Genomic DNA, 13078 nt, shown 5'->3' with positions numbered 1-13078 from the left:
ACTGTTGAAAGTGTCTCCATTCTGAAAACTACTGGTAGAATAAGTTTACCTTCATTCTGAAGAACGTAATGCTGGTCAGGAGGTCAACAGTAGATTTGAGGTCCTGCAGGCGGTCCTTACTGCTCGCAGGGAAGTTGTTCTAAAACACACAGACGATACAGAGACTGAGAATCAACAGTTTGGGCTTTAATGATAGGCTGTAAATGATAAACAAGCAAAACTCACTCGATACATTGAGAGGTCAATGCGTAGAGAATTGTGAAGCTGATCCAAAAGCTTGACAAATCGTTCTTTCTGTAAAAGAATAAAAAAACATAAGATCAGTCATGTGAATGAAGTAAAGGTGAGTAAATAATAACAGAAATTTAACTAATACTTGAAGTGGTTAAAAAGTGGTTTAAAATAATAAATATACAAATAAATAATAAACAGACCTGATGCCTGTACAAAACTGTGGATATGATTTTACATTCAGTGTAGGGAGATGAACTGGCCTATTTTTTATAAAAGACTCCCTTTAGGCAATAATTTTATCAGTTAAACTCATATTTGAGCATCATAATAGCATACATAAAAGTTTACCGTTCACAGTAATTTCTTCATGCTTTAAAGGGACACTCCCCTTTTTTGAAAATATGGTCATTTTCCAGCACCCCTAGAGTTTTAACATTTGGTTTTTACCGTTTTGAAATCCATTCAGCTGATCTCCAGGTCTGGCGGTACCACTTTTAGCATAATCCATTGAATCTGATTGGACCATTGGCATTGCGCTGAAAACTTACCAAAGAGTTTCCATATTTTTCCTATTTATTGTGTACTAAGACAGACAGAAAATTAAAAGTTGCGATTTACTAGCACGATATGACTAGGACCATACTCTCATTCTGGCGTAATAATCAAGGACTTTGCTGCTGTAACATGGCTGCAGGAGGCGCAATGAAATTATGCAGGGCCTGTAAATAGTCCCCAACTATTAAGTTACCAAGGGGACCACTTTCGGCTGCTGCGAAATATCATTGCGAAAATAGGAAAAATATCGATACTCTTTGGTTATTTTTGAGCGCAATGCTAATGGTCTAATCAGATTCAATGGATTATGCTAAGCTATGCTAAAAGTGGTACCGCCAGACCCGGAGATCAGCTGAATGGATTTCAAAACGGTAAAAATCAAAGGTTAAAACTCTAGGGGTATTTTTCCTATTTTCGCAATGATATTTCGCAATGATATTTCGCAGCAGCCGAAAGTGGTCCCCTTGGTAACTTAATAGTTGGGGACTATTTACAGGCCCTGCGTAATTTCATTGCGCCTCCTGCAGCAAAGTCCTTGATTATTACGCCAGAATGAGAGTATGGTCCTAGTCATATCGTGCTAGTAAATTGCAACTTTTAGGGGCAGTTTCCCGGACAGGGATTAGACTAGTCCTAGACTAAAATAAATGTAAGAGCTGTCCAAACTGAAAAAAACTTGAACTGACTTATCTTAAAATACGTCAGTGCCCTTTGTTTTGTCTCAAAATGCACACAAGTAATGTTTTTAGTAAGGCACGTTTGTTCAGACTAGTTATATTTCCTATTCAAACTAAGGTCTAGTCCTGTCTTAAAATAATTCCTGTCCGGGAAACCACCCCATTATTTTCTGTCGGCCTTAGTACACGATGTAACTACGGAAGAGTCGAGTTTTAAATAGGAAAAATATTGAAACTCTTTGGTTATTTTTGAGCGCAATGCTAATGGTCTAATCAGACTTAATGGATTGTGCTAAGCTATGCTAAAAGTGGTAGCGCCAGGGGCATCCATACATAATATCTATGACTCGAACTACTGATCCACTCATTCAACTGTGATGATGTGATTGGGTACATGTTTGTGACGTGGGACACCAAGAGAATTTTAAACCGTGGGAATGAGATTTTATGGAGAATATACTCATAACAGACCTTGTACAAACAACAGGGTCTGTATATCGTGATGTGTGTATGCTGTGTAATAGTTAAACATACCCCAAAGTTGGATGCAGCAAATCTGTCACTAGCAGAGACATTGGTGGATGCAGTGGTGTGGGCGTAGTAGGCGTTGATGTTGGCCAGCAGTGTACTCATCACAGCAGGAACGCCGGGACACATGTACTTAGACGAAAGACATGCAAAGTGCCTGCACGTATAAACGGAGGAAAAATGATACATTTGTTTCTCTTCACATTTACACATTCAAATATTAGGACAGTCTCTCTGTACTTGTTGCTTATGGAGTAAAATAAAGTTTACTTGGAAAGTGATGCATTTATCTTGTGTTGACATTTAACCATTGACTTACTATAAGCCATATTTAAAATAGCTCTTGTTAGAAGTTCAATGTGTTAGCATTGCAAAGCTTATGAGTTCGAAATTCCATAGAAACACAATGCAAAAAAGTATAGCTTCCACTGTAATGCACTTGCTTTAGATAAAAGCGTCTGCCAAATGTAATGTAATTAAATGAAAATGCTACTATAGATAAATATTGTGCTATAAGCACACACAAGTGGCTGCTGAAGGTTGCAAAATGTAAAATTGAATAAAGACGCCCTCCACACTTTTCTTATTCATTAGTAATGGATCTCCTCTAAATGTCTATCTGAGAGTGGGCTTGTTGAGCAATGCTGATTGGCTGGTCAGACGGGTCTTTAGTGTTAGAAACGGCCGCATGTGTGTGCTTTATCTGACTGATGTGCTCTGTTAATGACACTCCCGACAGCAGAGCGAGACTGACTTATAGTCGACATTAACAACTAGATACACCAATGGCACTTATTTCCTTACTGACCTTATATATCCAAGATACATCCACTAAACAGAGAACACCATTTCCTGATCATTCTTCACCAAATGAGGACTTCTTCATTTCAAAGTCTTTTAAAATGTAGAGACTGAAGGTCAAGTTAATCTTCTAGAGCTTCCTGGTATTAACATTAGCATTAGAAACATTAAAGGGAAAGTTCACCCCGAAAATTGTTAATCGTATCTGCTTTCGATTTTGACTCGTACCGGTAGATGTATTTTATGAATCACTAAGGACCATGGTTTTAGATAAAAAGTAAAGCTTTAAAAAGTCACCAAATCTTGGATGGCCTGAGAATGAGCAAATTTTAATTATTGTATGATCTAGTCCATTACGTTACTGTGCAAACTACAGAGTGCTACATTTTTGGCCAACTGGATAGTTAGTGTCACACAGGTTCCCATTCAAAAGCCAATAGGATTTTTCCATAGGCTTTTGGATTATAGCAATAAATAAGCTCTGTGATGAACAAAAATTGATGATACATATGCCTTCAAGCCTAAATACAATGGGCAAAAATAAAAAGCTAACCTTGTAGGCTATAAAGAAACTACACCACAGTTGCTCGGCAATGTCACCACAACCAAGCCTCCAGCAACTTTTTCAAACATAAAACATTTAAAAACATGTTCTCTGATAAGAAACTACTGTGTGGATGAAACACCCATTTTTGGTGAAATGTGACCATGTTGCAATGTTTTAAGATTTTTATGCACGACGACATGTAATGTCCACAACAACGTCTGTCAGTCCTTCCAGAAAAACGCGGAGTTTTTTTGTGATTGTTGCGGGCAAAAATCCTCGATTTTGCGGCATGTTTTCTTAAAAAATGCGTGATATTTATGCAATTTATGCGATGGAATTGCAGGAATTTGTGAAAATTGCGGAACTTGCTAGCCTGGGTGCCAGCCGATCTTAGCCCCGCACACAACATTTTGAGAAACGGGAAGATCGGTCTGTGGTTTCACCGTTGAGGAGCTACTATGCGAGTCCCAAAACTGGCCGACGAATCAAATTGTCAGGGCGGGCTTTATACGATGATGGACAGATGATCAACAGTAACGTATCAACCACGTCACCAAAGAGCGCGAGTGTTGAATCTGTTTACAACGAAATGGCTGCCGCGGTAGAAATCAGATGTGTGGATTCTGACATTGAGTCTGTTCTAAAAGATATCGACAGAGCATTGATTTTAAAAGAGGAACAGAGAAACGCGATCAAGGCATCCTACGGGATTCGGCAAAAGTTGGTCGCACTTATGGAGGACAAAGTTAAAGAAGCAACTGAAATGAGTGTCATGGCGATGCAACTCGGCGTGCACGACGAGATGGATATATTTAGCGGTCTTGGCAGCTTCTTTTCGGAACACCGGAATCGTGACTGCTGAATAAGTGGAGGGACATGCTAGGCTCCGATATTTTTCAAGCCAACGTAATGGGTATCGTCGTGGATGAAGTTCACCTAACGTACAAATGGTAAGAGATAGTCTTACTGTATGACTTATTAAATACTTAATGTTGTGATATAAATGAAAGGTTGTAAACATAGTAGGTGTTGATGTACGTTCGCTAACTCAGACTTAGTATAATCACAATGATGTTAGTGTCATTGCAGCGAAATAACTAGCAGTTCGGTCAGGCTGCAAAAGACGATATTTCAACATACATCACACACTCCGGTGCTCTGATTGGTCGTATGTCTATCCAATTGAGTGGAGAGGCATTTTTCGGTTGAGACACGCCTCATAATTTAAGCTCAATGGAGCGGTATCAGACTGAAATTCTGACTAGAATTGAGTATGACAACGTCAGGCTAGGAACTTGCCAAAAACTGCGAAAACTTGCAATGATGTTCACGTCACATAATCACGTCACTTCATAACGTTCCCATTGCAACAGAGGACACGGCTGCGCTTGTATGAAGTATATGCAACATTTTTCAACTTTCTGCTAATACAGTACATATGTGTCTTTTTGCTACGAAAATGCGGGGATTATAAAATCATGCAAGCACCACATATTTTGTGCGCGGAGATCTATAATTAATGCGGCGAAAGTGCGTCGTATTTGGAAAAAATGCGGCCCCGCATAAATATGCAGACTTTGGCTGATTATGCAATAAATCGTGCGATCGCACAATCACGTTTTTCTGGAGGGACTGGTCTGTAGTTCCAACGGTTTAGCATCCGCCTTCTTCAAATCACATTAAAAAAAATTCACAAGTGCGATATTACTGGTACATTTATTGTCGTAGAATAAAATGTGAAAATACCTTGAGCTATTTAACCAAAAACCCATTCGAAAAACCAACTGACCTCAGGATAGGGGTAACCCTGAATAGTCGAAGATTAAATGCTTCGATAGGAGAAGCCTGATTCAACTACCAATCTCACAGTCGAAGAGTCGCAGACGTGTTATGAAATGGGGATCATTCAATTTTGGCTATATAAGGGTGCACATTATTTGATTTCACATATAACATCTTTCTCCCAATATATCAATACAGTATTTTTCAGACTATAAGTCGCTCCAGAGTATAAGTCGCATCATGTAAAGATGCGTTTTGAAGAGGGAAAAAACATATATAAGTTGCCCTGGACTTTATGTCGCATATATTTAGAAAATGATTTTCATATTGAGTTTTTCAACTAAACAATGGCACACAGAACAGCAGGCTGAATAGGTGTCCGTCCATGTTAACGTAACATTACCATTTATTCACCGAACACAATAGCATACAGAACATACCTGGGAGGCTGAATAGTCTAAATTACTACGACAAGCCAAATCAAGTTCAACAAGCTCCTGAAGTCATTCCGCATCACTGAATCCATTGAATTACATAAATACAGGAGCAGCATGGAGCAGACTTTCGCGGCTGTAAACGGAAATGGTTTCTCTCGGTTCATTTGAAATAATTTTGACATACAAGTCGCACCTGACTAGAAGTCGCAGGATCAGCCAAACTATTAAAAGTGCGACTTATAGTCCGGAAAATATGGTATACAGCCCATTATCAATAAAATAATACTATGCAAATAATATGTGGAAAAAGTCGAACCCATGTTTGACACGACTGTCTTTCTTGTGATTTAATATTCGGTCGGTGTTCACTTTCAAATGATAGAAAAGAGATTCCTGAATTTTTTTTTTGTTTCGTCAGTTTTGTCTTCGTTCATCACTTCAAAGGCAGTTTTGGTCACTTTATCAAAATGTAGTTTCTGTGTGCTGCTTGTGGAGGGAATTCATTTTAACCATTTGTTGACTACCTGGTCTGGACCCCTCCCCACCTATGCACACACACATAGATGATTCGACTATAGGCAAGATTCGACAATTATGATTTGAATATGTAAATCCATAGTCAGGGACACCCCTACCTCAGGATGAGGGAACCAGATGTGCTAAAATGCCAACTCGTTTCCAGGTTTTGACCTACAAACTGTGCTGTGACTGCAGCACTCTATTGGCAAGATTTGAACATAGTAACATTACATGTACCTAAACATATAGTATTTTGTATAAAGCCACACAGACTACAGTATATTGATTAACCTTGTTTCTGTAATACATTTTGCAGGGTTATATCTGTGTCCTATTCTGTGCGCGGCCATGATCATGTCAGACTACAGGAAAGCTGTTTTAGAGGCAAAGCAAGTTTTATATTTTAATGACCTATGATTACTATCATCAACATTTTTTCATAACAGTGAAGTGAACGTGACGTAATGACTAATGTACAGTAATCCATACTTGAAATGTGACCTCTGCATTTAATCCATCCAGTCAGTAGTGAACACACACACACACACACTTGTAGCAGTGGGCAGCAATTACTCCAGCGCCTGGTAGCAATGGGGACAGGTGCCTTGCTCAGATGTTCACTGATTAATTGTAAGTCTAGGAAAGTTCATTACATCTCTAGGTTCTATGTTTATGTTTGCTTTATTAGAAATGAAGACGCCACGTAAATGGACAAGTGGGTTGATAAAAGAAAATAACATAATTAGTTAGAACATACGTCATTGCCTGGTAGATGGATTCAATCCCATAGCGCATTGCAAACTCGTCTACTATTTCTTGGGCCACATCATCAAAGTAGACCTTCCAGGCATCATCACCACGAGCTTCTGGGATCTTCACCACACCCTGACCGATGACATCTGTGATGTGGTGAAAGAGGTTCTGAGAGAAACACACACTTCACATGTTAGTTTTTGTTTGGCGCAAATATCAACAAACATGTGGTGTTAAGAGATTGGGTATGTTAGCACATACTAACGGTACATTCACACGGGGCGTAAGCATTAAAGGAATATTCCATTTTCTTAAAAGAAAAATCCAGATAATTTACTCACCACCATGTCATCCAAAATGTTGATGTCTTTCTTTGTTCAGTCGAGAAGAAATTATGCTTTTTGAGGAAAACATTGCAGGTTTTTTCTCATTTTAATGGACTTTAATAGACACCAACAATTAACACGTAACAGTTTTTTTCAACAGAGTTTCAAATGACTATAAACGATCCGAAACAAGATCTCAAGTGTCTTATCTAGCAAAACGATTGTCATTTTTGACAATAAAAATAACAAATATACACTTTTAAAGCACAACTTCTCGTCTAGATCTGGTCGTGATGCGCCAGGTGACCCCAACGCAATACGTCATCACGTCAAGAGGTCACAGAAGATGAACGCGAAACTCCGCCCCAGTGTTTACAAGTGTGTTGAAAAAGGACCGATCCTACATTGTTGTATGTCAACTGATACTAATTAATGTCTTTATGGCAGTTTATTGTTTACAATGGTCCGCAAATGTGCATTTTATATATGTAACACGTGCCCTCCCTACGTCACTACGCATTTACGTTAGGTCGCGCTGGACCGGACCTAGACGAAAAGTTGTGGTTTAAAAGAGCATATTTATTATTTTTCTTGTCAAAAATGACAATCTTTTCGCTAGATAAGACCGTTATGCCTCGTTTGGGATTGTTTATAGTCCTTTGAAACTCCGTTGAAAAAAACTGTTACGTGTTGAATTAAGTGTTAATTATTGGTGTCTATTAAAGTCCATTAAAATGAGAAAACTCCTGCAATGTTTTCCTCAAAAAACATAATTTCTTCTCGACTGAACAAAGAAAGACATCAACATTTTGGATGACATGGTGGTGAGTAAATTATCTGGATTTTTCTTTTAAGAAAATGGAATATTCCTTTAACACTTTCACATTTACTTTACTTTGCGGCCACTGTGATTGGCTGTTGGCCACGCTTCAGACACGCCTTCCGTCAAGCGCTAACGCTTTCGCCCCATATGAATGTAGCGTAAGTTGGTGTAATGTTTTACCTCATGTAAACAGGTATACTGGACATGGTAGGGTGCCACTTTTTCTTCCCCCTTAATTTCCACGCTGATCTGAAGGCGGATGGCGCCGGAAACAGCAGACTTGTCTGTTCTTTTCTCTGTAGTGGGGCAAACACACATGAAACAAAAAATATTATTTGGACTTTGGTTTTTACCTGGCACAGAAAGGACCTGAAATAGGTTAGCAACCATCCAGAACACCATAGGAACCTAGCAATGCCATATAAACTAACATATATCATTTGCCATTTACTACGAAGCAAAAAATCCACTAAATATCTTACAATAGAAATGCATGGTTCGTTCTTCCCAACCATTTCAGCTGACAGGCAAATTATTGGGATAATTTATATGTGTCGGCTAAGTGGAGAATTTCCGACTGAAGATGGCTAGATAATAATGAAGGAGGATATCTGTGCTGAGGAAGAGAGCGAGCGAGAGAGAGAGAGAGAGAAAGAAAGAGAGAGAGGACATGAAGCTGAATTACTGCTATTGAGAATAATTGTAACAGCAGATGTGGTGGCCAAAGGAAGACGATTAGAAAGGCAGAAATGAGGATGGTGCAGACAGTATCAGATAAATAAAAGATGGATTATGCAATATTATAACGAGGAGGGGCGATATTGAAACGGAATTTAGAGCAGCGGATTTTACGGCTGGTAAGTTTGGGAAGTCTCTGTGCTTACGCACACTTGGGTAATTGGGCACGAAGAGACGGGCTGTCAAGCAGGGAGCTGTTGGTAATGGAGTACACACTCAATCCTAGACTCAAGGGCCACCTCCCACTTAAAGATGGGCTGAGAGATGGCCCATACATGTCATTTATCATCCTGAGCAATTCCCAGAATTCAATAACATGTTTTTTTAATACACCATGTCTCTCAAGACAGATCTGATCACTGTCAGAAACATCAAGGTCATAACAGGACAGGTGTTCAACATACCAATATCCAGCTAAATTAAACAAAGAAAGTATATTTCCATGTATTAAAGAAAGTTCACCCAAAAGTGAAAATTACCCTCCAAAAACATTAGTTATTCTACTGTACACTAAATACATAAAGTCAATGTGCACTTTTTATGTTATGTGCCTTAGGTTAACAAAAGTCTTTTTTCTAGTAAAAGCATGATAGAGGTTTTTTAAAAAATGACCACATATTAAATGAATGGAAATCAAAAAGTAATTTAAAGGTACCATATATAGGATTGCACCACTAGAGGTCACATTTTCAAAACAATAAAGGCAAAGCTTAATGTCGCCTCCTTTTGAGACGCACTCTGGCGCGATTAGCGATCACACTGCCCCTCCCGCGCCCTGAGCACAAGTGAACCACACTCCAGCCCACATCAAGCCGGCCAGTGCGCGATTAACCAAACACAGAGCGATCACACTAGTCAACCAAACTAGGCTTTGGGGGTTTGGTTTGGATAGTGTGAGTGCGCCCCTAAAGCACATACACAACTAGCCGGGACTTACCCAGGTTATACCAGACGTCCATTTCTCCACTCAGCGTTCGCACCTCAATGATACTTTGACCCAGGAAGTCATCAGATTATCTCTTTAGCCGTTGCTTCACTCGTGATTTTATGTCATCGTCTTCATCCCAAACACGCACTTTGATGCGGTCTGAAGAGTTGTGGCATTCACTGCAGATAGACATATTATTCTGCAGTTACTTACAAGTATTATTACATCTTAAATGGATTTAACCATGATGCTTTAAAGAACACCAATATACTTTAATTTACAATTTTCTTTAAGTGACAAGTGAGCAGCCATATGCGCTAAATTAAAGGGGACATTAAGACTTTTCTTAAATGTCAAATAAATATTTGGTGTCCCCAGAGTGCGTATGTGAAGTTTTAGCTCAAAATACCATGTAGATGATTTATAATAACATTTTAAATTTGCCACTTTGTAGGAGTGAGCAAAAAATGCTGATGCAGATTAAGAAACTGTATTATCCCCTTCTGACATCACAAGGGGAGCCAAATTTCAATGACCTACTTTTTACAAGTTTGCAGAGAATGGTTTACCAAAACTAAGTTACTGGTTGATCTTTTTCAATTTTTCAAGGTCGATAGAAACACTGAGGACCCAATTATAGCACTTAAACATGGAAAAAGTCAGATTTTCATGATATGTCCCATTTAAAGAAAAAGTAAGTGGGTCCAATATTATTGGTTTTAAAAAGTGGGTGGGTCTTGTCCCACCAACATATAATGGTTCTGACACCCATGTAACAGTGTTACTGTACTAAAAAATATTACCAACACGACAACAACAATCATTTACTGATTGGTTTAAAGGCAATTTGTGGTAAAGTCTATACACAGAAAGTAACATTAAAATTCTTATTTTAATTTTAATTCATATGCCCTCAACCTTCTATCAAAATCTGAAAATGTACTTCCGCCCCCTTTTGGCAATCTTTCTCAGATGACGTTGGTTAGATGAACTGGGCAGGAGTATACGTTAACTCCACCCCCTAAAACTGTCAGTCTGCTGCCACTTCTATTTCTGAATGAAATGCCTACTTGTCTAAATCCAATCAAAGCACAGTGGAAAACACAAGCCACACCCACTCTTTTCCTTGGTATTCTGTTTTACTCGGTAATACGTCACAATACAGAAGTAAAGTCGATCGGGTCTTCTGGTTCACAAAGTAAAATAGAGTGGCACGGCTACTGAAAACACGTAAGACCCCAAACCAAGTGACATACATTTTGGCTAAAGTCAGCTTAAAGAATACAGAACATGTATTAAAGCAATGTAATAAAAATATTTGTCAGATCATACTTACAAATGAAACTTCTCCTCCCAGACTGGATTGAGGTTGCCAAAAATGGTCTTGGTCCTCTTCTTGGTTTTACCCACCTGGACGGTGACATATGGATCACTGGAACCGGTCTTATCTTTAGCCTGCAGCCCTTGAGCACACAGAACTACAAGAAACAGATCAGAAGTTAGGTCAATTTAAAAAGGTAAGTAGGAAAATTTACATTAGCTCATTAGCGATGGTTTTCTATTAACTAGGAAAATATGATCTTTGTAATTGTACATATGAAATGTGCATTGAAAGTATAAGACGTGATTGCATACACAATAAATTATGTTTTTTAAATTATTACATTTTGCATTATACTTATTAATTTAACATTATATAAAGACACAAGAAATGCGAAGACATATAAGACATAAATTACGTTATTTTTCAAAATTGAATAAGGAAAGTTCCTAATGGAAAGGTCCTAAACTGAAATGTAGCAAACTGGTATTCAAAATTGGATTTAGGTAGAATTTAATTATATTCATTCATTGTATTCATTTTTTAGTATAAATTATAAATTATTATACAAAAATACATGGAATTTTCCAGAAACATACATAGAATGATATTATAAAACTTTATGTGTTGCTATATGGCTGTGTAACTACTTTGATAAAAATATTTTAAAAAAGAAGATTTAAAACTGTCCAACTTGGGTCCAATGTAACATACTGTCCGACATGGCTAATTCAATACAAATTCCAGCTTATGAACTTAAAGAGAGCTCAAAATTTCTCTCAACACAGAATACATTACAGTTTCACACAACATCACCTGTGATTGTGATCTTGGCCGACCACTTTGATGTTCCATCCAGAACGCTCTGCTTTATGGTCTTCATCTGCTGAGCATGGATGGCCTTGCTGACCACAAACACATCTCGGATGACTTCAAAAATCTCAGGTTTGTTCCTCTCACGGATCTTCATGCGATCTTTCATGGCCATGATGATGTTCTGAGTGCGATCCTCAGCTCCATGTTTGGAGCTTTTCTCAGCCGCCCCTGAATAAAAAAAATCATGTTTTCAGGGTTCATTTGCACAGTGATGACTGATATGAGAAAAATCTTAAACAGACTAAACAAAGAGAACAAAAGTAACTACACTCTCAGAAATAAAGGTCCAAAAGTTGTCACTGGGACAATACCCTTTCAAAAAGGTACACCTTTGTACCCAAAGAGTGCATATTAGTACTTTAAACTGCCAAAATGTACCTTTAAAGGAACATATTTGTACCTAAATGGTACACATTAGCACCTTTTTTAAAGGGTACTGCCCCAGTGACAGCTTCGTACCTTTATTTTTGACAGTGTAAACAAAGAATATATATATATATATATATAGATGATGCCCACAAACCATCAGAAACCATTTATATTTGCATTTAAAAATGTAAATCATCCATGTAGTCAAATTTGCCCAAACAGTTCAACATCTAATTCTAAGATTAAGCTTGAAGGGACACTCCACTTTTTTGAAAATATGCATATTTTCTAGCTCCCCTAGAGTTAAATATTTGATTCTTGCCGTTTTGGAATCCATTCAGCTGATCTCCGGGTCTAGCAGTACCACTTTTAGCATAGCTTAGCACAATTCATTGAACCTCATTAGACCATTATCAGTGCACTAAAAAATAACCATCAGAAAATTAAAAGTTGTGATTTTCTAGGCACATATGGCTAGGACTATACTCTCATTCTGTCGTAATAATCAAGGACTCCGCTGCCGTAACATGGCTGCAGGAGGTACAATGATATTACGTAGTGCCCGAAAATAGTCCCCTGCTAATGAAAGATACTAAGGGCACTATTTTCTGCTGTTGCAAGTTTTAAATAGGAAAAATATCAAAACTCTGGTTATTTTTTAGGCGCAACGCTAATGGTCTAATCAGAATCAACGGATTATGCTAAGCTATGTTAAAAGTGGTAGCGCCAGACCCGGAGATCAGCTGAATGGATTCCAAAACAGTAAAAATCAAATGTTTAACTCTAGGGGAGTTGGAAAATGAGCATATATTTTTTTAAAAAGTGGAGTGTATCTTTAAGCTAATTTGTGTCACTTGTTTTGTG

At 38.1% G+C, this 13078-nt stretch overlaps 2 protein-coding genes and 1 long non-coding RNA gene across 3 annotated transcripts in view; 1 reads left to right on the top strand and 2 right to left on the bottom strand.

The window, feature by feature from the left end:
• The window catches only part of LOC129447189 (protein unc-13 homolog B), a 28899-nt gene extending 19101 nt beyond the window's left edge, over window positions 1–9798 (bottom strand). Inside the window, exons 1-6 of the mRNA XM_055208832.2 lie at window positions 9658–9798; window positions 8163–8278; window positions 6838–7001; window positions 2001–2151; window positions 226–294; window positions 50–139 (exon numbers count right to left, since the gene is read on the bottom strand). Coding sequence (XP_055064807.2) covers window positions 50–139; window positions 226–294; window positions 2001–2151; window positions 6838–7001; window positions 8163–8278; window positions 9658–9679 — 612 coding nt within the window. The 5' untranslated portion in view covers window positions 9680–9798. The remainder of the gene's footprint in view (window positions 1–49; window positions 140–225; window positions 295–2000; window positions 2152–6837; window positions 7002–8162; window positions 8279–9657) is intronic.
• Window positions 1–13078, top strand: part of LOC141369042 (uncharacterized) — a 109133-nt gene that overhangs the window by 33610 nt on the left and 62445 nt on the right. Inside the window, exons 4-5 of the long non-coding RNA XR_012372549.1 lie at window positions 11006–11165; window positions 11758–11914. This is a non-coding gene — a long non-coding RNA (uncharacterized lncRNA). The remainder of the gene's footprint in view (window positions 1–11005; window positions 11166–11757; window positions 11915–13078) is intronic.
• LOC141349047 (protein unc-13 homolog B-like) overlaps window positions 9658–13078 on the bottom strand; it is a 67330-nt gene continuing 63909 nt past the window's right edge. Inside the window, exons 15-17 of the mRNA XM_073874102.1 lie at window positions 11786–12013; window positions 10985–11126; window positions 9658–9827 (exon numbers count right to left, since the gene is read on the bottom strand). Coding sequence (XP_073730203.1) covers window positions 9734–9827; window positions 10985–11126; window positions 11786–12013 — 464 coding nt within the window. The 3' untranslated portion in view covers window positions 9658–9733. The remainder of the gene's footprint in view (window positions 9828–10984; window positions 11127–11785; window positions 12014–13078) is intronic.

This window comes from Misgurnus anguillicaudatus, chromosome 12 (genome assembly GCF_027580225.2).
Source record: "Misgurnus anguillicaudatus chromosome 12, ASM2758022v2, whole genome shotgun sequence".
Taxonomy (NCBI): domain Eukaryota; kingdom Metazoa; phylum Chordata; class Actinopteri; order Cypriniformes; family Cobitidae; genus Misgurnus; species Misgurnus anguillicaudatus.
The sequence above is the reverse complement of the archived record's forward strand: the minus strand, read 5'-3'. Positions and strand labels throughout refer to the sequence as shown.